The sequence below is a fragment of the Rattus norvegicus genome, chromosome 10 (genome assembly GCF_036323735.1).
Source record: "Rattus norvegicus strain BN/NHsdMcwi chromosome 10, GRCr8, whole genome shotgun sequence".
Taxonomy (NCBI): domain Eukaryota; kingdom Metazoa; phylum Chordata; class Mammalia; order Rodentia; family Muridae; genus Rattus; species Rattus norvegicus.
Genome location: NC_086028.1, coordinates 81,424,553 through 81,450,870, shown reverse-complemented (window position 1 = coordinate 81,450,870; position 26,318 = coordinate 81,424,553). Strand labels below are relative to the sequence as shown.

At 49.0% G+C, this 26,318-nt stretch overlaps 1 protein-coding gene across 1 annotated transcript in view; it reads left to right on the top strand.

Annotated features, from left to right (window-relative positions):
• The first annotated feature begins 3,056 nt into the window (after positions 1-3,056).
• Igf2bp1 (insulin-like growth factor 2 mRNA binding protein 1) overlaps positions 3,057-26,318 on the top strand; it is a 42,794-nt gene continuing 19,532 nt past the window's right edge. The window contains 2 exon segments of the mRNA NM_175594.2: positions 3,057-3,453; positions 4,569-4,629. Coding sequence (NP_783184.1) covers positions 3,279-3,453; positions 4,569-4,629 — 236 coding nt within the window. The 5' untranslated portion in view covers positions 3,057-3,278.

Below are 26,318 nucleotides of genomic sequence, written 5' to 3'. Positions count from 1 at the left end.
TTCTGAAATTTCTTATAATTTACCTTATATTGCCATTTCAAAAAAAACAAAACAAAACAAAAAACTGATTACTCCCAGCTAACTTTAAATTATTTCTAAAATGGAAAGTCAACTTAAAAAAGTGAATTGAATTACATTATTATTTTTAAGTTTCGCTCCTCTTGAACCTTAGTATAGTAAAGGATGGGTTGCATTTTGCAGGAGCTTACAAGTCTGGGTAGGAGTTTTTTTGAGGGTTAAGTTGCTTTTGTTTTAGGAAGAAAGAGAGTAGTGGTTAGGTCACCCAGAGAGATTATCTGAGAAGTGCTTTTATCAACCCCTAAAGATTTAAAGCAAAGGGCACCTAAAGTTTTTGGGAGCTGGGGTGTCCTGCCAAGGTACTTTCTTCCTTGTCCCCCAACATAAAAAGATTTGGAGACAGTTACTATGTATGAAGACCCAAAGATTGGACCAGATGGCTTCTAGGATCATTTTTTAGCCCTTACCAAAAAAAAAAAAAAAAAAAAAAAAAAAAAAAAAAAAAAAAAAAAAATCCACAATTCATCACTAAGCAAAGTCCAGGCAACAGATCTACACATTTGAGCCAAAAGAATCCCTCCCTACTGGACTTTTAATTTTTCTTGAATTCTTTTTCTCCCAAGTTTGTTTTGCATTGAAAAATGTTTACTGTGAGTGCCTACTATGCGGCAGGCACCGTTTCCATCTCATTGGCTTAGTTTATTAAGAATTACACTGTGATCAAGAGCTGATAGAACACCAAGTTAGTGGGGGGCTGGGGGAATGGGGAGGGTGCGTGGGGACAGAGACGCAGACATCTTCCACCTTCCTGGATAGAATAATAATTTTTTTTTTACTACTAAGCAACTAATAGCTTGTAATATTCCTGTTGCTTTATGGGAAGAAAAATGTCATAAAAACAAAAAACCCGACAAACACGTGGCTGGCTAGAACAAAACGCTGATTCGAGAGAGTGGGTTCTGAAGGTGGTGGAGGGAGACACAGAAACCGAGTTGGAAGCTCTCCCCCGCTTCATTTTTTTCCCGGTGCTCCGGGAAAACGAGGAGGGGACAAAGGTGCTGGGTGTTGTTTTAACTCCCGACTTTTTGAATGGTAGGAAATCATCCAGTAGATGGGCGGTGAGCCGCAATCGGAGTTGGTTTACAGACTCTGCAAACGAAAAAAAAAAAAAAAACAATAAAAAAATTCAAGCCGTTTATATCGGTGCAGTCAACACGTGTTACGGAGCCGGCCCGGCCTCAGGCGACTGAGACAATGGGATTGGGACGGAGGAAGGGGAGAGTGACCCTCTTCCTCACCTGCCCTCTAAGAACGCGTGTCTGGACAACCCTCCTCCCACCCGCAGACTCGCGCGGCTCAAGGAACATCCCTCTTTCTAGGGGTGCTGTCGCTGGCCCCTTCTCCGCGATGGCCAGGCAGGGGGCTTCTCCGGGGCCTCCGTGCCACGCTCTCCACCACCCCCTGGCGTCGACCCAGCCCTCGCCGCTGGAAACTCGGTGTCTCCCGCGTAGAGCCGGGAATCCCGGGACTAAGTACGCGACGCGACCCGCGCTCCGCTGCGTGTCCGGGACTCCCGGCGCGCAGCCCCCTCCCCCACCGCGCAGACCCGGTGCGACCGCCCACGTGTCGCCCCTTGCCCAGTCCGGTCTTTCCCTCGGGCTCCCGGAGCCGGAGGATCCGGAACGTGTCCGTCCTAGCAGAGGGAAGGGACCTGGGCGGATCCACTTCCCCCTCCCCTTGGGGAGGGGGAGGGGGGAGGGCGGCGGGCCGCAGCCCCCTCCCCCGCTGCTCGCTTCCTCAAGCGCCGAGCGGAAATTACCCCCTCCCCGCCCCGGGCTGACCTGGGGACGTGGGCGGGGCTTCGGTCCCCCCCTCCCGGCGGCCTTCCAAAATCCAGCACCCCAAACTAAGTTCCAAGACCCACACCCTGCGCATGGACCACCGCTCTGTGCATCGCGGGTGGAGCGGACGCAGGCGACGCCACCTGTCCGCTCTTTGCGTGGGGAGGGCGAGGGGGACCTCGGATCTCTACCCGGTTACTCCCTTCTGAAGCCAACCCCTCCAGTTCTGGGGCGCTCGGTGGTGCGACCACCCCTGGTCGCTTTTTCCCACCCAGTTGGTCTTCGGGGGGTGATCTGGAGCCGGGTCGTGCAGGCTTCCCCCTCAAGAACGGTGGAGTGTGGTTATCCAGCAGCTGGACTGGGTGCAAGCTAGCTTTTCTCCAGTGGGGATCCCGAAACACGATTTCCTGCGGGTCCCTCGTTCTCAGGCGCTGTCTCCCCTGTTCTCAGCTTCCTAGTCCCGCGCTCTCAGGGTCCCCTGGATCAGGACCTGGGAGGCCAGGGAAGTCTGGGGGTGTAACGGGGAAGGCGGTGATCCCCTACTTAGAAACGTAGAGGAAAGGCGTCTTTCCTTTTAAATAACCGGTTCCTGCGACCCCCTCCTGAAGACCCCAGAGTCCTCAGCTTCTCTTTGTCTGTCTCGGCCGTCCCCCGCCTGTCAGTCCCTAGCAGTTTGCCGGGGTGGGATGGGCAACCCAGTCTCTACAAAACGAATAAAAAATTATCGTACATTTTATTCTTAAGAACTGGGGAGATTTGGGTCGTCACCGCCCTCCCACCCCCAGTGCAGGTCACAGTGGCAAGATGGGTGGGGGCGGGGCGCCGCTTTAGGGGCCAGGTTCTTGCAAAGGGGGAGGGGGATAGGAGAGCTGGGGGGGCTCTGCCTCCACTTTCCTGGTTTACCCCTGGGGTGCTCTGAGTGCCGCCCCCCCTAAGATTGGAGACTGTTGGGTTGGTCCGGGTGGAGGGCCAGGGGCCCGGTGGCGTCGGGGGTCTTTCCCTGCAGGGTGGGTGGGGGCTGTCACCACGTGGCTTCGCCTTTTTTTTTCCGCTCCATTTTTTTTTTTTTCCAAGTCGATTTTATTTAGAGGCGGCGCCAGGGCGGCCGCGGAGAAACGTGACACACCAGCCCGCTCGCAGGGGTTTCGGACCGAAGGGAAGGAGCCGCGCGGCGTCGTCGTCAGCCTCCCTACACTTGGCGGGCACTTCTCCCGGGCTAACCCGAACTCTCCCGTGACCTCCGCGTGCCCTCAGGCCACCCACCGGCCCGGATCTCCGGCCAACTTCAGGGGTGGGGTGCGTAGAAAGTTTGCGGCTCCCGCCGCCCATCTCCACGCCTCTCGGCCTAGGAGGCTCTCCGCCCGCGCCCGCCCCGTTCGGCCTTGCCTGGGACCGTGTCCTTGCCCCGCCACCGCCACCATGAACAAGCTTTACATCGGCAACCTCAACGAGAGCGTGACCCCCGCAGACTTGGAGAAAGTATTTGCGGAGCACAAGATCTCCTACAGCGGCCAGTTCTTGGTCAAATCCGGCTACGCCTTCGTGGACTGCCCCGACGAGCACTGGGCGATGAAGGCCATCGAAACTTTCTCGGGTAAGAGCGCGGCCACCTCCCCGGGAAACACACACACAAATAAACGAAATCCCGGAACAACGGGGACCTGCAGCTTCTCTTGCCTTGCCCGCCAACTCTTCCCGGGCCCGGGAGGGCTCGGCCTTCGTCCCTAGCCTCGACCGGCCTCCCTCGACGCCTTCTCCCCGCGCAGAGACATTCGGGATTTCCTCACCCCTTCCTCCAGCCCGAGACGCTCGTGGCTCCCTGCCCCCCTCCTCACCGACGGGGCGGGAGCCCCGGTTGGCAACTGGTGGGGGTGGGGGTGGGGGTGTCTCGGGCACTGGGGTCCGGGTCTAGGCGTGTTTTCCCGATCCCCCCTCTCCCTGGACAGCCCCCCACCTGCTAGAACACCCCCAAAGCCCCTGCCCTTCGTCCCAGGCCTTTCCAGGAGGAGGATTCGCGCACCTCCGCTCTTCCCGCTTTTCCTAGGGACTAGCCCTGAGGCAGGACGTAGGAGGAAGGGGCTCCCGCCTCCCGCCCAAGGCCTGGGGCTTGAGCCATTTTGATTTGAAAGTGGGGCGTGAGCCGGGTGGCGCGGCGGCGGCGCCGGCGCCGGGTCGCCATGCTGCTTCCCGAGACGCCGAGGCTGGGCCGAGAGGCGCGCGGCTGCCGCGAGGGACCCTCCCCACAGCCCCCCCACCCAGGCCCTCTGCTAGCTCCGTGGCCCCGACAGGCGACGCCTGGTCGCCTGAGCTCTTCTCTGTGGTTCTGCGGGGAAATAAACTTTTAATTTTCTACTCCCTCCTCACTTCGAGAGACGGGGTACTGCTTGCCCCTGGTTCCTTCCTTCTACTTCTGGAGCCGCTGAAGCAGCGCGCTCACACAAACGCACACACCTTTCCGAAATCTGAGCAGTCTGTTCAAACTAGCCCACGTGACTAATGGAAATAAAACGAAAAAAACTGAAAAACAACGAAATTATGAGTTCTACCAAGCCTGGAGCAACCTTTCCCCCGACAGGCCTCTGAAGCTAGCCTGGATTCCCAGGAGGCCCCAGGGAACTCTAGAATTTAGCTAATGTCCCTTACCCACTCTCCCTCCCCATCCCCCCACTTCTTTACACTCATTCATGTCTTTTTTTTTTTAATCTTCAGGGAAAGTAGAATTGCAAGGAAAACGCCTAGAGATTGAACACTCGGTACCCAAAAAACAAAGGTAGGAAAAGAGTTTCTTTTGGGAAACAGTAATGTTCAGGGGTCCATAACGTCTCCAATGGAACAAACCCATTACTGGCCTTTCCACACCCCCCACCCCCCTCCACAACTCCGGATGTTGGGGGCTGGGAGAGATTGGCCAAGATCTTGTAATGGTTGTTTAACAGCTTTAAAAGAAACCTGACAACTTGGGCTTGGGGTGGGCTAAAAGACATTACTTGACGAATTAAAGAGAAAAAAAATCAATAAGGTAGAAGCTCTGTGGAGTTGGAGTTAGTTCAAAGTGTGGGACCGGTTTTAGTCTGGGAAGTTTAAATATGGAGAGTTCAAACTAATGGTGATTTTTATAACTTCCTATCAGGCCTCTTTTCTGTTTCTGATCTTTTTTTTTTTTTTTTTTAAATAACACAATTCGTAAGTAGATTTAAGGGAGAGTTCTTTTTCTATTGGGGCTGAATAGTGAGAGCAACCTACCCCATTCAGATTTTCTTATGATGTGCTAATAATTTCTATTACAGGCATGGATTTTGTTGCCCCCCACACATACCCTCATCCCTCGAATCTTGCTTCCTCAACTGGATCTTTCAAAGACTCTGCTTTGGCTCTACTATCCCTTTCCAACCCCCCCCACCCCCACTCCTTCAGTCCATTGTTACCAGGGACCATCTGGGGTGAGCTTTGTGCTGAGGCCGTGAGCTGGGGCTCTTTGGAGGATCTAGAACTCCGTGGATGAATGGGTGTGTGTGTGTGTGTGGTTCCTTTTACTCTATATTCCGTCTTTTCTACAAAATGGGGTATCTCCATCTTCTTTATAAAATTCAGGATGGATTTCCAGTCCCCTCGAAGTCTGCGGTTGAACTCTGGCTGTGTAGTGTTAGGGCTGTGTTTCTCACATCAGACTTTTTGAACGTGTTGACAGTGCACTTTTCTCTCCTGTCCTTAGTTGGAAGCAACCCCTCGGGACATTTTTGAACCCCTCAATCCCTCTTTCAGCTGGAGCTTGGTGTATTTCTGAAGTTTTTGGGAATCTTGTGGGGGTGCTGTGCTTTTGGGGGCATATTTCTAAAAGAATTTAGAAAGTTTAGCTGGAGATCATGTCTAATGTGGTTTGGCGTCAGGTTTTTTAGTGACTGAGTTATTGTAGCTAAGATCATCAGTGTGGCTTTGTGTCTATGTTTATAGTGTGGTTTGTTGTCAAATGCTTGAGGCTGTAACTGGGAAGGTGTTTAGAATTAACAGAGGCACTAAAATTGGAAGGAAAGCAGCCTCATTTGGGGAAAAAAATTGGAGATGAGAATAATACAGTGGAGTAAATTCCTTGATGATGGTGAATTCAAAGCTGTGTTGATGGGGGATCTAATAACTGGGATTCTGAAATATGTGGTCACTTTTCCTTTCTGCTCTTTAAAGCCAAAGAAGGCAAAAGAGAAAAACGGCAAAATGTGGTGAAATGGAACTCAAAACATTTATATTTTAATTTTCATAGTGCCCTGTAATTGTGGATCTTTCTCTCAAGCCATCTGCTTGATTTGAAGGCATTTCCGTCCAGGCTTCTTGTCCCCTCAAATGCTTTACTCTGGGCTCTTTTGAGTTGGAATGAAAAGGGGATTTGAGAGTTTTTTTTTTTTTTTTTTTTAGTTTCTCCCTTCACGTTCGTAATAAATTAGATCTTTTGTGCACGCTCTCCTTTTCTGAAATAATTTTTTTTTGAACCAAATGTCGAATCATTTGTTCCCTGCCCCTTCTGGGTAGTGATGGTAAGAAGAGACTATTTCAAGTATGAACCAGTTTTTGAAGTCCCAGGCTTTAAAAAAAAAAAAAAGTTTGTTTTCCTTAAGTCAGTTCGAGTTCCTTGAGGAAGCATGTTGGGCTGTTTTCTGGTTTGTGTCTGAACAGACTACCGCAGTTGTGTTTGTTACTGGCATTTTCAGCCCCAGACAGACAGCAGAAGAGAATTTGGTCAGGACTAACCTAAGCGAAGTGAACTGTAGAAGTGCTGTTTTTTTTTTCCTCCCATGTGTAGTGTGTTTTCAGTGGCGTTTAAAATTGAACTCTTGATACACTTAGCTGCTAATGAATTGTGGTTTAAAAGTATTACCGTATTTGTTTTCCTTTTTGGCGTATTTGATAGATGGGATTAAAACCTTAAAACCCAAGAGAATGAACACCATATTTAAGCTGAAAACAGCAAAAAAAAAAAAAAATTCGATTTTTTAGTATGAGAGACCTTAAAATTGACTATTGCCTTCTCTGGCCAGTGTGGGGAATCTGGTTAGCAATTTCAGCCTTTGTTGGGAGTTGTATTCACTGTCAAATGTTCGTAAAAGGAGAAGGACCCAAAGCAGTTGAAAAAGTTCTGTAGCACTTGTGTTTAGGTATATTTCCTTCCAAGAGATTTAGGAGTAATCCAGGCAAGGAAGGAGGTGCCAGCCATCTTAAACTTGCTTAGGGAGGTTGTGATATGATTTACTTTAAAAGAGAATGAGATTTTTTTCCCTATACCTACCCCCAGGCCTTTCTTTAGGAATGTGCCCTAAACTTTGCATATTTACTGTCAACTGGTGTCTTCAAAATAGAATGTTGCTGTTAAGAGCATATGAAAAGATGTGTATTGCTCCCCCCCACCCCCCAGGTGATTCCAAGTTTGCTGGTTTCTTGATGCTGGGTTGACAATAGTTCCTGCCTTTAAATCGATTTAAAATGAAGTGGGTGGTTAATACTTTCTCCTAAATTTCCAATGATTCAAATGAAAACTAGGTCTGTTTTCCAGGGGTGGAAACTCTATAAAGAGAATGCATTCAATCTTCTTATTTTATAAGTTTAATTTTCCGGACTGAGCACCTTAGAATCTGTGAGTGGCTGGCTTTTTGTTTTTGTTTTTGTTTTTTTTTTTTTTTCCTTTTAATGTGGCAGGAAATATTTTCAACTGATTAAAAATGAACTGTAGAAACGTTGAATAATTGAGCCACTAAGTCTTTCAAAGCATGTTAAAACTACCTTCAGAAATAAGTTTGCATTTAATCAAAAAGCAAACAGCAGGTTGGAGTTCGGGGCTGTGAGTGAAAGGAGTGAGGTGGTGAGGTGGGAAGGTAGGAACCAGCCTAGCTTTTACAGCACGTACTTGTTCCCCATTACGAGTTAATACCCAAATCCAAAAGGACCGTAACTCAGATGAGGTGAAACATATATAAGACAAAACACCCATACAACACAAAATCACACATAAACTCGGATTTGGTGGCGCACACGTTCACTCCCAGCACTTGGGAGGCAGAGGCAGGCCGTTCTGCGTAAGATCAAGGCCAGCCAGGGCTACACACACAGAGAGACCCCCATCTGGAAAACAAGCTTAAAATAGAAACAGTTCATATTATTTTTGGTTTGATTTTATTTATTTATTTTTATTTATATTTATTTATTTCGGAGCTGAGGACCGAACCCAGGGCCTTGCACTTGCTAGGCAAGCGCTCTACCACTGAGCTAAATCCCCAACCCCTATTTATTTATTTTATGTAAGCACACTGTCACACACCAGAAGAGACATTGGATCCCATTACAGATGGTTGTGAGCCACCATGTGGTTGCTGGGAATCGAACTCAGGACCTCTGGAAGAGCAGTCAGTGCTCTTAACCGCTGAGCCATCTCTTCAGCCCTAGCCTAGCTGTTTTTAAGTGAAACAATGGTTGTCTTAGTTTTCTGTAGTGTTTGGAAGAAACATAAACACTGAGGTTCACTCCCTCTCCACTTTAGGTTTCATTTACACATGAATGTTACGGATTTATGAATTTCCTTTATTGCTAGTAAAACCCATTGTTTCTCCACACTGTGGTTCATATTTGAAGACAAGACATGTCCGAGTATATAATTTAACTGTCCTTTGAAAGCACTGTGAATCTCTCTAACTATGGGTTTTCTGACCCAAATTAGAAAGATAAAATGTTACTCTGGTGGTTTCTCAGATGGGGAATGTTCTAGTAAGAAGGGAAGATTTGTGGTTCCCCTCGCTAAATCCAGAGTGACTTCATTCAGTCGTGTGGTTTTGATGGCGTGGGCTTTGGTGTCTTACACTGTGGGGTAAGAGTAATAAGAGCAATGGGCAGACTGGTGATGCAAGGTCTCTGGGTGTCTGCTCTTAAAATTACCCTGAAAGATGGGAGGGCTGGCTTTAAGACTCAGGTGTCGTTTTGTTTTTCTCTTTAATGTTTTTGTGCTTTAATCTATAACAGCCAGTTGACAATGGTAGTTTTGACAGCTTGTAAAAGACACTTCCCAGTTTTTAAAAACCTTACATTTGAGCAGAACTTGGTGGTGCACGCCTTTAATCCCAACACTCTGGAGGCAAAGGCAGATCTCAGTTTCAGAACAGCCAGGGCTATGCCTCGAAAAAGAAAAAAACCCAAACCCCACACATTTGGTTTGGTTATGTGAAAAGGAGACTGGGTCTCATTGTATATTGCAGGCTAGCCTGGAAACTCACAGTGTAAGTGTGAGGCTGGCCCCAACTTGATGGCAATCCTCCTGCCTCAGCGTCTGGAGTGCTGTGATTACAGTCCAAGCCACTAGACCTGGCTGGTTATTTGAACTTTAGAGATTTACTGCTGAAGAAAAGTCTGTTGGTGCATACCTTAGTTTGTGTGTGGCTGTGGAAGGTGGCAGGGAGAGTGTCATAAGAAAGAAAAGAGCTGGGGCTGGAGAGATGGCTCAGTGGTTAAGAGCACTGACTGCTCTTCCGGAGGTCCTGAGTTCAAATCCCAGCAACCACATGGTGGCTCACAACCATCTGTAATGAGATCTGATGCCCTCTTCTGGTGTGTCTGAAAACAACTACAAGTGTACTTATAGAATAAATAAATCTTTAAAAAAAAAAAAAGAAAGAAAGAAAAGAGCTAAGGCCATTGAGGAAGTGACACTTTCCCATCTGTTAAAATTTAAATTGTCTCGTCTGTCCTCTGGACTTAAAAGATTCTAAAAGGGGGTTGGGGATTTAGCTCAGTGGTAGAGCCTTTGCCTAGCAAGCACAAGGCCCTGGGTTCGGTCCCCAGCTCCGAAAAAAAGAAAAGAAAAAAGAGAAAGGCTGGGCTAATTTTGCTCTCAAAGGTTAAAAAAAAGGGTTGGGAGTGGGGGAGGAGAGCTGCATGCTAGGCTCTTCCTGGAGAACTCCATCTGACTTTCCCACTGCTACCAGACCTCACCCATGCACCCCGTCCTTTCCTCAGCCTCACTTTCTTTTCTGGGGTCCTCAAGACCCTGGATGAGGACTCAGTTCCTGTACCTAAATCTGATGCTCATGAGCCTTTCCTATTTCCTGAGCAGAGGACTCTGCATCCGTGGGACCCAGATTCCTTTGCAGACCTTTGGAGAAAGGGGAGAAGCAAGTGCAGTGACCCTTAAGTTACCCCTACACGACCACTACCACTGCCCTTTGGCCCCGGGACTAGAGCCCCGATTATAAACTATCAGTATCTGTAACTTTTCCAAGAGGAGACTGATTGAAACAGTCATAATGACAAGGTTCTTGTTTTTTGTTTTGTGTTTGAGTTTGTTTGTTTTTTTTTTAATGTATAAAGATAAGTCAGGTCTTACAGCTGACTAATGGGGAGGCATCAACTCAGGGTCTCATTTCCCTGTTAGTAGGAAACTTGTGTTCCTATCCCTTTCCACTGTAAAACATCTCCCCCAAACAGAAGCAAGGATCCCTTAAGAAACAAGCAAAAACGAAACGAAAAACCCAACCTGTACTTGCTTATTTGGTTACTGATCATTTGATTTGGCTAGAAATGATCAGATAGATAAAAACACCTGGTTGGGAGAACAGATGACCAGCAAGAAGTGTTCAGTTCAGTTCAGTCTGAATTTTGTACTAGTAGGAAGAAATGAGTGTCCCTCGTATTTGATCAGCAGGGACCACGTGTCCTTCATAGATGCCAGTGGTCCTCTTAGTATTGCTATCTCTTTTTTTTTTTTCTGGTTCTTTTTTTCGGAGCTGGGGACCGAACCCAGGGCCTTGCGCTTCCTAGGTAAGCGCTCTACCACCTAGCTAAATCCCCAGCCCCAGTATTGCTATCTCTTGCACAGCCAGCTTTGTAAGGCCGGCTTTTTCCCCATCTTCACAGCACAGTAAATTGGGGGACAAATAAGACTGGAACAAGCCTTCTCTCAAAACATAAGCCACTGAAGTCAAGTGTGTGCTGGTGTTGGTAAATCATGAGGTTTTCCAAAGTGGGTCTGGACCTCATAATTTTAATGTAGTTAGAGAGAAATCTAATCACACTGACCTGACATCAGAAATGAGTTGTGTTGTAAAAGTTGGGCACCAGGAGCAGAGCTGGCCAGCAAGCAACTGCTTTAGATGAGAAAACACCAAGCAACCAGCAGGATGGCTAGAAAGGACTGAGGATTAATCAGTATTTTCAAGACCGCGGCTAGCCTTATGCAGTTGATGTTGTAGGGCTAGTAGGCACAGAGGAAACTGATGGTCTGTGGCAAGCATCAAGTGTTTTCTTTATTTTTTTCTGAATCGTTGTCCTGTACGTTCTAGCTAGACAATTATTTCCTTAGCAAAAGGGAGAATTTTCCAAATGTTTCATTTAGAGTTGATTTCAGGAAATAGAATGTTCACTTGCAGAATCTGAGTGGGTAGTTTGATTGGACAGTATTTCTCTGTTCGGTTTTGGTGTCTTTGAACACAGAGCTCCTCCTGCCTGGGCCTCCTGAGTGCTGGGAGTAAAGGCGGGTGCCGCTGCCACCACCACCTGGTGCCAGAATTGGAGTCTTTAAGAGGAAAAACTTAGAAATGCATTTATTTTGAAATAGGGTCTGATTATATAGGTAGGCTGGCCTAAAGGTTTGTTTATTTTTTATGTATGAGCGATTTCCCTGCATGTATGTATGTGCACCATCTGGATGCTGTGCTCACGGAGGTCAGAAGGGGGTGTCAGACAGAGCCCCTGGAACTGGAGCTGTCAGACATCAAACCCAAGTCCTGTGGAAGAGCAGGCAGTGTTTTTATCCACAAAATCATCTCTCCAGCTTCCAGGAAAACTTCTTAAGAAGAAGTTGCACTCTAATGGCTCACTACCATCTCTATGTCCAATTTGGGGGGCATCATTGGCCTCCACAAATTCGTGTATATAGAAAGTACCCTTGAAACAGTAGATTGTCCTTTGGCCTACATAAAAACAGACACATACAACAGATTAAAAAGCCTTAAATAAGGGCTGGAGAGATGGCTCAGCGGTTAAGAGCGCCCGACCGCTCTTCCAGAGGTCATGAGTTCAATTCCCAGCAACCACATGGTGGCTCACAACCATCTGTAAAGAGATCTGATGCCCTCTTCTGGTGTATCTGAAGACAGCTACAGTGTACTTATATATAATAAATAAATAAATCTTTCAAAAAAAAAAAAAAAGCCTTAAATAAGTTGGTCTTAGGCTGGGTGTGTTGGCACACACCTTTGATCCCTGAGGAGGCAGGTCGATCTTCTGAATTCTTGGCCAGCCTGGTGTACATAGTTCCAGGTTAAACAGCCAGGGCTCTGTAAAAGCATCCTGTCTCAAAAACTAAAAAGTCAATCTTATTAAAGGTTGAGTCTTTTTGGTGGTGAAAAGGGCATGAATTGTGCAAAATTCCTTGTGTGTTTTGAGACAAGATCTCTGTGTAGCCTTGGCTATCCTGGAACTCTCGTATGTGGATCATGCTGGCCAAAGATGAGGCATTATTCAAAATTCTTAAGGATCAGGAGGGAGGACAGTTCCCAAGGCTGTCTCAGTCCAGCCCAGATCCCCTGTCCACCTTCTGTAAATGGTCTGGGGAAATAACTTCACAGATCAGTGTTCAAAGCAGGGGTTCTCAGGTTCTCACTGTGAAGCATGCTAAGAGTGGTATGTAGTGGGGCCGGAGAGGTGGCTCAGTGGTTAGGAGCACTACCTGCTCTTCAGAGGTCCCGAGTTCAATTCCCAGCAACTACATTGGTGGCTCACGACCATATGTAATAGGATCTGATGCTGTCTTCTGGTGTGTCTGAAGACAGCTACTGTATACTCATATAAATAAAAATAAATTTTAAAAAAGGAAGAGTAGTGTGTAGCAGCTAATACTGTTGCTACAGCAGTAGTTCGCTGAGGTAGCTGGCCGCGGGCTTTGCTGCTGCTTGACCTCTCTACCTTCTTTTCAGGTTTTATGTTCTGTTCCTAGAGCTGTGGTTGCTCCAGGAGAATTGGAATCGTGTGTGTGTGTGTGTGTGTGTGTGTGTGTGTGTGTGTGTGTTTGTGTTTGAAAATATGTATGAAGAATTTGGGCTGTGTATGGCAACTTGGGGTAGTGATGGTTAGATTGGGTGTTTATTTGTACTTGGTGGATTAGGTACATATTTTGTTTTTCATTATTTTATTGCTTTCGTTTGATGCTGAGACAAGGTCTCACTCTAGCCCCAACAGCCTAGCGCTCACCTCTGCTCCTGGGTGTGTATTGTACGGTGGGGGCTCTGTAGTGTGCCTTCATGACGTTTAGCTGTCGGCAACCTCCCAGAGCTCCCACATTACTGACTCCTAGGCTTGGAGGATGCAGCAGGGCGAGTATGGAGGAGAGGACTAGATTGTTTATTAGGAGAAATGGTCATTTATTACAATTCCTGAGGTCCTGATCATGGTTCAGGTGCTGCTTTGTGATCTCGCTGTTGAAGTTCCTGTCAAAGGTGTGTGGGAGAGAGAACCACTTGAATCCACAGAAGTGTGAGGACGGGAGGAACAGGGCAGTGGGTTCTGAGCAAGGAAGAGCAGCTTTTCTACCCTGGTGGGAGATAGCATGGATGTTGGTTTTTATATTCTGTCTTTATTAAGCTCATAAAATAGGCACTTAGAAATTAGGGCCTGGAGGTGACTTGAGTACAGTTCCTCCCTTTATTGTGGCCTCCCATCGTCTCCCTGGTTCCCTGTCTAGAAGCGGTCCCACAGAATCCACCTAAAACCCCATCTCATGTTCACTTTCACCTTGTTTGTTCCAAGTGGACAGATAGGACAGATACTGTGTGCACGTCCTCAGCCTTGAGGTGTAAACCTTCTCGTACTGGGTACGGGAAAGGCTTTCAATCTGGGTGTGGTTTCTGGCTTTTTAGCAGGGTTGTGACTTTAGTCAGTTACTATAAAGGGCTTTATCATTTGTTAATACAGAGTGGAATGAGTCATAGTTGGGATGGCTTTGGGCTCATCAACTTCCCATTACACCTTCCAGGGAGGAGAAAATGTCGGGGAGCTAGGAACTGAGGTGGGGCTGCTGGGTGAAAGGAACGTGAAGATGTTGGTTCTTCTGCCTCTCTGGTTGGGAAAGTGTAACTGTAACAGAGAGCGCCTCGCATTAAAGGGCAAAGGATGGTCATTCAGAGAGCTGGGTTTCCTGCAGCGGTGCATCTGCTAGGGCTTTGAAAATAAGTACTAGGCCATTACAAGAGCTGGGGAGGTATTTCAGAGGGTGGAACCCTAGTTTTACTGAATACCAGGCACTACTACCAGTGAGAACACTCCCAGCCTGGGGTTTAGTCTTTTTAAAATTGTCTTTTTGTGTGCATGGGTGTTTTGCCTGCTGCATGTATGACAGTGTATTACCTGAGCGTTACTCATAGAGGCCACAAGAATGGTCAGGTCCCCTGGCTGGACGTACAGACAGTTGTGAGCTGCCATGTTGGTGCTGGGAATACAACCTGGGTCCTCTAGAACAGCCAGCGCACTTAGCCACTGAGCGGCCTCCCAGCCCCTTTACTCTGGACTGTTTATCACTTTAGTAATCTGTTCGAGTAAAAGTGGCCAGGGCATACCTGTGATTCCCCATTCTGGAGAGGCAGGGGGCAGAGGGTTCACTGTAAGTTTCAGGCCAGCCAGGACGCACAGTGAGGACGCTTCAGAAAGGGGATGCTTTGGGCTTGTGAGAAGAGTGGAGGGTCTTACTGGAAATGAGCTCTGGGTAGAAGTGGGATGATCTTCAGGAACCCCATGTCTGTCTGAGGCAGTCAAACCCTTGCTTTTTGCTGGCCACCTTGAGTGAGTAGCTCCCTGTGTAGATCCTTTGCTTTCCTTTCTCAGGACAAATAGACTCTACGCTATTAGCAGCCTGGGGTGAGCATTTAATTTTCCAACCAGCCACTGGCTATTAAAAATTAAACATGTAACAGATAAATGGGAGAATATTTAGCAATTGCTAACTCTAGCCTTGTATACACATTCATTCATCTGCGTGTTCCTTCCTTTGTTAGACATCTGAGGTAAAATAAGGAACAAGCGAAAGAGCAGCCCCATGTTTAGGGTTTATCAGAAAAACTTTAATAAGTAACTCTCACCTTAGGAATCTACTCTCCCTCCATTTTCTCTGAGATGAAGTGGTCTCGAATTGTTGCTGACCACTGCCCTGCATGTTCATTTACTGGGTTTTTATGTAGCTGCATTGGATCTCTCTCAGTGAGGGTGGGAAAGGCAGGCAGAAGGATTATTGAGGTGGGGGGGAGCAGAAAAGAGGAAGGTATTCCTTTTAGCTGGAGGAGGGGAGGGGGGAGAAAGGGGGAAGGGGAGAAGGAAGAGGCGGGGGAGGAGGAGGAATGCCTCACATCTGCGCTCAGTGCTTTCCCTTAGATCCAGGAGAGAGCTGTGACTGGCCCTGGATTGTGCATTCAGGTGCAGGGGCACATACCCATAACTCAAGGGCCTGAACAGAGGGAGGGGTGGCAGCTAAACTGGATTTTGGAGTATAGGCAAGAAAAAAGAAAAGAGTGAATTAAGGAGAGTTGGCTGTCTGGCAGGGAGGAAGGTAGGAAGGTAGCTCATCTCCTAAGAGTGGAGTTGGCATTCAGTTGGGAGAATTAGGTGTGTGTGTGGGGGGGAGCTGAAGCACTTCTTAGTGCTCTTGGTGAGCCTCTGAGCAGTATGTGGGCGGACCAAGGGTCAAACCTGGTCCTCCTCCAATTGGAGAGGCCTATGTATCTAACTTATTGCATGCTGTTCTAGAAGGCCTGCAGAGGAGCCCCATGTGGTAGTCATGTCTGTAATTCTAGCACTTGGGAGCTAGGATGCAGAGTGCTGAGTTGAGTCAGCTTGGGTTGCTGAAGAGCCCCTTATTAGCAAGCAAAGGAACTACATGGGTGTTCTTGCCTTCATCCCACTGCCACATTCAACTGAAAACCAGAAAAGCTCTCCAGACCTGTATGGAACAGCCACACAGCCAGGGCCTCCTGACACAGGGCCTTCCCGACACAGGGCCTCCTGACACAGGGCCTCCTGACACAGGGCCTCCTGACACAGGGCCTCCTGACACAGGGCCTTCCTAACACAGGGCCTCCTGACACAGGGCCTCCTGACACAGGGCCTTCCCGACACAGGGCCTTCCCGACACAAGGCTTTCCTAACACAGAGCCTCCTGACACAGGGCCTTCCCAACACAGGGCCTTCCCGACACAGGGCCTCCTGACACAGGGCCTTCCCAACACAGGGCCTTCCTAACACAGGGCCTCCTGACACAGGGCCTTCCCGACACAGGGCCTCCTGACACAGGGCCTTCCCGACACAAGGCTTTCCTAACACAGAGCCTCCTGACACAGGGCCTTCCCGACACAGCCTTCCTTCCCAACACAAGGCTTTCCTAACACAGAGCCTCCTGACACAGGGCCTTCCCAACACAGGGCCTTCCCGACACAGGGCCTCCTGACACAGGGCCTTCCCAACACAGGGCCTTCCTAACACAGGGCCTCCTGACACAGGGCCTTCCCGACACAGGGCCTCCTGACACAGGGCCTCCTGACACAGGGCCTCCTGACACAGGGCCTCCTGACACAGGGCCTTCCCAACACAGCCTTCCTTCCCAACACAAGGCTTTCCTAACACAGAGCCTTCCTAACACAGACGTGTTTGCTTTCAAAGCCTGACATTTGTGTCTGGAGCTGAGCGGTCTCTAACACAGGCTGCATCTTCTCTTGAGTTTTATTGGAGTAGCATAAGTGCTACAAAATCGTGTATCTGTCCCTCCCTTGGGCCTTCTTCCTTCCCAGACTGAAAGAAACAAAAATGGTGGGAGTCCACAAGCTTCCCCTGTGCGGGTAACTAAATTAGAAAAAGGGATTCTGTGGTGATTTCCAGGGATCATGGTTTATTTCCGGGCCTCCAGTCTCCTCACTTGGATTCTCCCCCTTCTCAGGAACTCGATGAAACAACCTGGGCAAAGACCTTCCAGCCTTTTGGTTGATAGCTTCCTGGTTTTTATATATTTACTTTATTTATTTAGTTTTTGTGGGTGGTGGGGGTGGAAGCAGGAGCTTGGGTTCAGGGCAGACTGAGATGCCTTTCTCCTCCTCACTCTTCAGTTTTTTAGGGACATCTGTTAATGTCAGCTGAATCATAATTCTTAACCTTGTACATTGGCTTCTAGGGAGCAAGAACCCATTATGTTTTTTCTGGGAAGCAGGAACAAGCCTTATGTTGTTACTAGCCATTGCCTTCTTCGGCTACTCAATCTTTCTGAGCCTCTCTTGCTACCTGGAAATGGAGAAGTTCCCATCAGCCTCATGTTCCAGGTTCATAGGTTTTGTATGAAGAGACCTTGTAAACTCAGTACATGCAAAGCTGCATCCTTAAAACTTCATATTAGTAACATAATTGATGACACCCTAAAGGGATTGGTAAGGGATTTTCAGTCCCTTTAACACCCTATTTTATTATCGGGACAAGGATGACTTCCATTATAACTTGCTATTGAGCCTCCCGGAATACCCAGGGCCCCTAGGTTCTGCCCCACTCCCAGATCCCATTTCTGCCTTGTCTGTGGAAGGCCTCCCCATCCTGGCTGGTTCTGGCCACCTTGGGCGCCCGGACAATATCCCTTAGGATTGCCGCCTCCAGGGTCATTTTCTCCTTCCCAGCCTCAGCGGCCCCACTCCCACCGTCTTCCCGGCTCCCTGCCCCCCTGCCCGGCTCTCCCTTAAATGTTTGCAGGCCGGTTAGCAGGCGGGAAGCCCCCTCCCCCACTGGACCACCTCAGTCACGGCCCTGACCACGGGGAGGTCGGGTCTGGATTTACTAAAGAACCCCGGAGGGGGAGCCTGCCCCGCGCCGGCTGCCTGGCTCTCCGATGGGGTCGGGTTTCGGCCGGTGGCTCGGCAGAGAGAAAGAGAGAGGGAGAGAGAGAGACAAAGGGCAAAGTCCCGGTCCCCACCCCCACCCACAGCCCCCAGCGCGGCCCCTCCCCCACGGGCCCTGCGCGGGCGACCGAGGGCCGCTGGGGCCCCTCCGGACCCGCTGAGCGTCCCCGGGTGCCCAGGGCGTCTTGGTGCGTGAACTTTCTAGATCGTAGCAGAGGGATGGGGGCGCATCCTTGTCCCCCGTCCCTGTGCAGTGCAACAGCCCACCCAGGGGCTGGGGTGGGAGAGCGCGCTGGGCTTCCCCCGTGAGGTGAGGGGCTGGGGCGCAGGCCGGGCCTCTCAGCTGCTCGGGCCTTCTCAATTGCGCGGCCTGCAGGCTCCCCTCCTCCCCCCAGCTGCTGCCACCCTCCCCCACCTCAGCTGCCGCCGCCCTTCCCCGGCGCTGCCTCCTCAGTTGCCCTGACTGCTCAGCTTTCCAACCCTCCCTGGTGAAAGGCTGTGTCCAAGGCCCAGGTCCTCCGAGCTGTTGAAGACCCGCCTTTCTTCCTTGTCCCGGTGGCCGAGAGCCATTTTGGAAAGCGCTGGTGGTCCGGCCTCTTAATCTCTGAACCTGGGGGAGAGGACCCTTTGGAGGGCTTTTTACCTCCCCACCTCAATCCCAGCAGGAATCAGGATGGGCAGGAATGGCGGGGATAGTAGTTCTAAGAACTTGAGCCCAACCCTTAGCATATACTCTTAATGAACAAACTCGCTCACCTCCAACAGGTATTTGTTGGCAACTGGGGAGGTTGTACCAGAGTCCGTTCTACTGATAAGATAAATTATTTTTTAACCCTAAGGATTTTCGGCATTATGCTAAGCCCTTTTCACCGGACAGGGGTAGTGCGCTATCTGATTTCTTTTGAGATTGACCTGGCTTCTTTGCTTGCTTCTACTCCCCAGTGCTAGGTAATTTGGCTCCTAGGTTTCCTGAAGAGATGCTGGGTGGCAGGAGTTAAGATAGCAAATCCAGTTGAGGGAGACTGGGGGGGGGGGGGTCAGTGAGGGTCTGTCAGCTTTTAACCTTCCCCACTGCCTTGGGAAGACCAGAAACTCTAGACTGACCAGGGTGAGTGAGGACAGTGCTCCTGAAGGAACCCCTGTCTCCACACAGGAGGTTCTGTGGGCAAACTCCTTTCTGTGTGTTACTGTGCTTTAAGCTTTAGTAAAGGTTTCATCCTCACTCTTCCCTGCCCCCAGGTTCTTCTTGCCTCCCTTTCCCCACTGTTTAGCTCCACTTGGCCAGACCCCTCCAGTTAAAAAGTTAAAAAGTAAAATTCTATTCAAAGCCCAGGGTTGGGGGAGGAGGGAGCTATTGCCTCCAGCTGACCTGGAGTTTGTCTAGAAGGCATAAGCTATGTCAGCTTCTGTTGTAGCTTCTTCCAGGGCTGCCCCATGAATAATGGCTGCGGTGGGGATGGGGGTGGGATAAACAATTAAAAAGAAAACTTTTCAGCTTCCTTATCAACCCATATATTCCTGAGTGCATTAGGTGCTTCCGAGGCTGACGCTCTTCCTCCAGCTAGCACCTCTCCAATCACCTTTACTCCTCTACCCGCTCTAGATGGAGCTTGTAAGAGAAGAGCTTTGGTGACTACCCTTTCCCCTCCGTAACAGATCTCTGACAGCCACCCAGCCGTGTTATAGGGCAGTTAGCTATTCTGCAAATTAAATCTGGTGCCCAAATTAGAGCCGCATGCAGTTAAAAGCCATTTGGCAAGCATTTAACCATACAAAATACGGGCATTTTTCCTGCTCTTACCGTCAGGCACTAATGACTTCTGCTGTGTTAACTTGTCTGTGAACACGCAGCACTGTTTGGTGACATGAGCACACAGCAGCCTGGAAGTGCTGAGTTCTAGTCCCTCTCCCAAGTCAGCTAGTCCTGTTTCCTCTGAGCCTTGACCTCTGTGTCTGTGAAATGAGGGGACAGTTTATTGTGTCCATTTAGGTGTCCTCTTCTCTCTGCTCTGAAACAGTGATTCATTCCCCTTAACTAAAACTTCTTGGTAGCAACAGGTATGTAAGTACCATGTTCTATAAGAAGCCCATGAGTTCCTCAGACCCCGATTTGGCATTAAACACACATGTGAAGGCCCTTCCAGAGGAGAGGAAATTACGATTAAGCCCAGAAAAGCTTCCAGAGGGCATTTCTTTCTTCTGTCTAGCATTGCCTTAGGGATCAGGGTACACATGGGACAGTGTGTGTGTGTGTGTGTGTGTGTGTGTGTGTGTGTGTGTGTGCGCGCGCGCGCAATGTACATTTAAAGCTCAAAGGCTTTTGCTGCCAAACCTGATGACCCCAGTTTGAACCCCCGGACCCACATCCTGGAAGAGCCAAACCTATTTGAACATGTCATCCAACCTCCACATGCATGTTGTGGCACGTGTACCACCCCATACACACACAAAACAAATAAACTTTAGCAAGGCTTTTTTTTTTTTTTTTTTTCCTTTTTTTCGGAGCTGGGGACCGAATCCAGGGCCTTGTGCTTGCTAGGCAAGCGCTCTACCGCTGAGCTAAATCCCCAACCCCTAGCAAGTCTTTTAAAGGCAGTGTGCACACAGGTGTATTCCAGTGGTATCTCTGCCTTCTAGGCGCAAGAGTGCGGCGCTCTCTCGCTCTCTCTCTCTCCCCCCCCCCTTCCCTCCCTCCCCCGCCCCCTCTCTACTTCCTTGTGCTGGTAATGGCATTTGCCTTGGTTCCAGTCTTCTTCCTATGTCACTTTTTCAGTCCTAACCCGTAGCTCAGTAGAGGGCCTGCCGGCTGGCTGCCTGGCCTGTCTGGCTGCCCTACCTACCTCTGGATCATCCTGGCATGAAGCCCTGGGCATGGAGCCAGTTCCGCCTTCCTTCCCAGCACCACCCTTTTCTCAGCCACTGCCTGGCCTGGAGTGTGCCAGGCCGGCCCCCTTTACAAGTTTTCCAGAGTCTTCCAGCACCTGCTTTGGTACCAGCTCTCTGATTTGTATGTGGTGAAGAAGGACGGGAGGGTAGTATTGACAGTCTGATGATCTGGAACACCAAGGACATCTCTGGGAGAGCCAGTGATGAGCAGACTCTGAGCTGGAAAGGGTGCAGCGCTGGAAGGGTGCTTTGGTTCCTGGGTTAGTCACTTAGGGTCCTTTTGTAAAAGCAGCAGAATCACCTGCCTAGTAGACACCGTCACTATGCCCCCAGCCAGCCCGTCTGCTCCCAAGACAGCAAGCTGGCCCGGTGGACACCACTGGGCTGGAAACTTTTTTTTTTTTGTTTTGTTTTGTTTTGTTTTTTGTTCTTTTTTTCGGAGCTGGGGACCAAACCCAGGGCCTTGCGCTTCCTAGGTAAGCGCTCTACCACTGAGCTAAATCCCCAGCCCCTGGGCTGGAAACTCTTGAGAGCAAGGCCACTCGCCCGCACGGTCTGCTCGCACAGTTTACCAATGTCCAGCACCACGGAGCAACGATAAAGCGGAAAGCACTCGAGGAACCAAGAGACACAAAAACTGTTAGTGTGTAATTCACACATGCAAGTTTTGAATTACAATCTCCACATTTCAGTAAGGCTAGGTGAGTGGGTGGTGGCACGTGCCTGTAATCCTGTAACCACAGCCCTCTGGAGGCTGAATTAAAACTATTGGCAGTTCACGCCAGCCTAGGCGACATCCCGAGACTCTGTCTGAGTCAGAGTGTGCCGCATATATGCACAAGCGGAATAAGAACTTAATGTGTTATCTTTCCCCCCCCTTATTTTTAAAGGACTTCAGTGAGTAGCCCAGGCCTGGCCTGGAGTTTAGAGCACCGTGCGCGCCTCAGTGCCGGGGTTGCAGGTTTACTATAGCTCCTTCAGCTGTCCTGGGTGTGAGCCACCACAGCCAACTCTTAGATATTTTTTTACCAAATATATCAGAAAGATCATTCCAACATGGAATCAATATTGTGATGACAGGAATAATTTTTTCCTGGTTTTGAAGGAGATAACTAATGTCAGGAACCTGGCACGTTTCATACTGCACAGAGCAAATAGAGATGTCTGGTGAGGTGGTTTAGTGGATCAAAGGCACCTGCCACCAAGTCTGCTGACCCCAGTTTGGCTCTTCAGAAACCACAAATTCTAGACAGTTGTCCTCTGACCTCCACGCATGAGCAGTGTGTATGTCTCTGTGTCTGTCCCTCCCTCCCGTCTCAAACACAAAATAAGTATGAGAAGTGTTCATTAGAGGTGGTACCAGCTAAATGTACAGTGAGGAGTAGAGACAACTCCGTTAAGAGTGCATCCTGCAGGGGTTGGGGATTTAGCTCAGTGGTAGAGCGCTTGCCTAGAAAGCGCAAGGCCCTGGGTTCGGTCCTCAGCTGGGGGGTTTGGGGGGAGTGCATCCTGCAGCTAGGTAGTGGTGGCCCATGCCTTTAATCCTAGCACTTGGGAGGCAGAGCCCAGTGGATCTTTAAGTTCAAGGCCATCCTGGTCTGCAAAGTTCCAGTACGGCTAGAGCTCCTGTCTCAGAAGAAAAGCAACAACAAGAAGTTGCACACAGCTCTCGCAGTTTGCATGGCTGGTGGCTCATGACTCCCCTGCAGGGCATTCAGCGTCCTCTGGCGTTCACAGTTAAAAATAGACTTAATGTTGAACAATAATGACATAGAGAATTAGATGTTATAGTAACCCTTAAAGTAAAATAATGATTCATTTCTTCAGTTGCACCTGGTCATGTTGGAGGTCCTCAGAGTCTAGATGGTTAGTGGTTTCCACAGCACATGGAAACCACCAAAATAGCCTGTGGAATTAGAAGGCTCCAGTAGTTGGACTCTTTCCATAAATGTCAAGGAAAGTCATGGAAGCCAATTTTCTACATTTTGTTTAAAAACTTCTTAGTGTATGCAGCGGGTGTGTGTGGAGGTTTATGGATAACTTTGAGGAACAGTTCTGGCCTTGTTGAGACTGTCTATTTTCTCTCCCTTCACTCAAGATCTAGGGGCTTTAGGGACTCCCCAGAGTCCCACCGTGTTTTAGGAGCAGTGAGATTGTAGGTACAACTGAGCCCCAGTATCCAGCTTTTTGCTGGATTAGGTAGCATGGCATATATACAGATTTGAGCATCCCTGTGGGTTGCTTTTGGCTGGATAGGGTCTCTATGTAGATGAGGCTGGCCTTGAACTAAGGGATCCACTTGCCTCTGCCTTCTGAGTGCTGGGATTAAAGAAGACGTGTGTGCCGCCATGGTTGGCTATCAGGAGTTTTTTTTTTTTTTTTTAAGATTTATTTATTTATATATAGGAATACACTGTCACTGTCTTCAGACACACCAGCAGAGGGCATCAGATACCATTACAGATGGTGGTGAGCCACCATGTGGTTGCTGGGAATTGAACTCAGGACCTTTGGGAGAGCTCTTAACTGCTGAGCCATCACTCCAGCTTCAGTTCAGTGTTCTTGGCTTTTACCATGTTCCTAAAAAGAAGAAAAGCTAACAGTTACTTAGACCGTTCATGTACAGGAAATCTCTCTAGTAAGGAAAGTTGCTGATAGGTAGACTGGCAAATCCCTGTCTGGGGACACAAGACACTTGAGATGAGCTTGTCCTACCCCACCCCAACCCCCTTGTGGGGTGGGGAATGGTCCGGTTCCCCAGAGAGTCAAGGCTTGACTTGAGGAGACCACAGGCAGAGGCACAGCTTGGCCTTGGGGTGGGGTGGGTATGGAGTTCCCAGTTCAACCTTGTTTCCAAGGAGATAAAAGCAGATTGACTGGATTCTAAAATGTCACCACCACCCTCCCCCGCCTCATCTAGCTTTCACCACTGTGGTTTAAGGGAACTTCTTAGTCTAGGGAGGAGAAGCCATCAGTGCTTCTGCTCTGGGTATGGAAGTGAAGGGGGGGGCACTTTCTCAGTGAATAAGAAAGATGGCTCAAGAGTTAAGACCACTTACTGCTCATCCAGAGGATCGGGGTCAGTTCCCAGCATGTGTATGGTATGACTGCTTAGAGCCACCCGTAACTGGTTTTGGGGTATCTGAGACCCTCTCTGCCTCATCACCTCATCACATGTGTTCAGCATTTATTTGTGTGCTGGTTCACACACATAAAATAAACAAACAACCTTTTAAGAGAGCAGTCTGCAATCCTTATATCCTTAAAAGAACAAGGAGAGTATAGTGTCTCAGGAGACTCAGTGAGGCTGAGGCTGGGTGATTGTTCTGAGTTGGAGGCTAGCCTGGGCTACAGAGTTCAGTGCACATGGAAAAACGAAGGAGTGGGGTGGGACTAGGTGAATAGCTAGAATCCCAAAGCCCTGACCTTGACACCTGGGACCCCAGACATTGTAGCACATCCTTGCTTGTAATTCCAATGTATAGAAGTTTGTTTCAAAACAAAACAGATAATATTATCTTAACGTCATTTAACCCATGTTTCTAGTATGCTAGAAAAATGATTTTTTTAACAAAATTAAAACTATACATCTGGGAAAGTAAATTAATCGCCTCCGGCTGGGTGGGTGTGTCGAAACATGCCTTTAATTCAGCACTGCCCAGCACACTGGAAGGCGGAGGCAAGCCTAGTCTACATAGGACAGCGAGGGCTACACAGAAAAAGACTCCAAAAAAAAAAAAAAAAAACCAAACAAGAAACCCAAAACAAACAAAAGGAAATTAGATAGAGCTTTGGTTCTACTCCTGGCTTTGGCGTTTAGTGATTATGAAATGCAGACAAAATATTCATTGTGTATCTTAATCTCAGGGCCCTGGGCTGTTAAACAAAGCCATGGATAGCACATGCAGTTCTACAAAATGGAGCTGGCGGACACGCCTAACCTCAGCCACCCCCTACCCCCATGTATGCCTACTGTGTAATGGATGTATGGCACGTTCTTTTACCTTTCTGCCTCTTTACATCTCCCCTGGCCTGTTTTCCCCTGGCTTGACCCCCCCAGTCCTCACATTCCCAGGTTGGCTATGCAGTGGCACAGAAGTGAGAAAGCTGCAGGCTGTTGGCACTAAGGAGCCATTTTGACTGTTGTAATCATTGCCTTTAATGGCCACTGCTGGCAGTTCGATCTCTTCAACAGGTTTAGTTGCTAGAGGGTCAGGGCAGTTAATGCATTTCTCATGGTCCTCTCTTCTTGCTGGACTGGGGCTTGGCCTTCCAGGCATGAAGAAAGTGCTCTGGTGTGGTGCCCTTTTACCTGTAGGGCATATGCACTGTTCACCCTGGCGTTGGTAGACCCTGATTTATTGGATCAGGGTCAGGGTAGCCGAGGTGGAGGAGTGGAAGACTTGAGTCACGTGGGGCTTGTGCATAGTGATTATTTTATACGATTTCTTTCTCCTTCATTGTGAACACATTTATTTAGATTCTGTAATGACTGTCGCTGTCCCTCCACCCTGCCTTCGAGTTTCCTTTAGAATAATGTCAGGGACTTGTCGGACTTAGCTTCCACCAGGAGAAACCAGGGGGAAATGGGAGTTGTGCTCCCCACCGTCCATCAGGAGCCTCTAAGTCAGTGGTCCTCAACCTTCCTATGAGGGGACACTTTAATACAGATCCTCATGTCGTGGTGACCTCCAACCACAAAATTCTCTTTGTTGCTACTTCATAGCTAATTTTGCTACTGTTCTGAATTGTCATGTACACCTGTTCAGATGCTCCTAGGTGACCCCCCTGAAAGGATGTTCTGTGGTTCCCCAAAGAGTTGCAAACCACAGATTTAGAGCCACTGTGAGCCCTCACTCTGCACAGCAGCCTAACCCAGCCACCTCTGGGCCTCCCCTAGGTGGGAGGGTTGTAGTGTAAGCAAGGACATTTTATACTGGTCCCAGCATCGCCCTGTGAGGTATGGGCCTGAAAGGAATTAGATAGCACCACCCTCGATGGAAACCAGGCTTAGGAGACAAAGGTTCTTGGACGCCTCAGCTCTTCAGGCCATCCCGTGTTTTAGTCAGGGCTGGGGGCTTTGCTGAAAAGGGAGCCCGGGAGGAGCCTAGAGTGGGTTCCCAGGATGGGGTGTGTGCCCTAGAGGGGTGAGGGAGGGCTGCTGGGATGTCTTTCTTTCATTGGTTGGGTAGACCTGCCCTCCTCCCCTTCCCTCTCCTGGAACATTCCAGACATTCCAGCCAATCTGCCTGCCATTGCTCTCTGGATGTGGATTAACATCCTTGCAGAGGTTGGGTTTCACTGCCACCACCCTGCTCCTGCCCTCCTGGATAGAAGGCCCCAAACCGAGTTTGGACAGGCAAGTTTCGGCCTTTGACCTGGGGTTGCACTAATGGGCTGTTTCAAACTAGGCTCCTGTATTAGAGTTGCTTTACGCCTTGTTTTTTCCTAGATGCAGCCTTCCCCTCCTCTCCATCCAAAAGCATTTGCTGGGAAGGAGGTGTCCTGGGCTGGGCTACTCCTGCTGTTAAACCAAGGCAGTGTTCATTTCCCCAGATTCTTCACCCGTCTGAACATACTCAAGTCTGTTTGGTCGCAAAGGTGTTTTGTGGGAAACCCGTACCAGGGAGTGCCAAGGCTGCCTTTTGACCAGTCCTTGTATTTGGTACCTGATGGGAGAGGTCTAAGGACT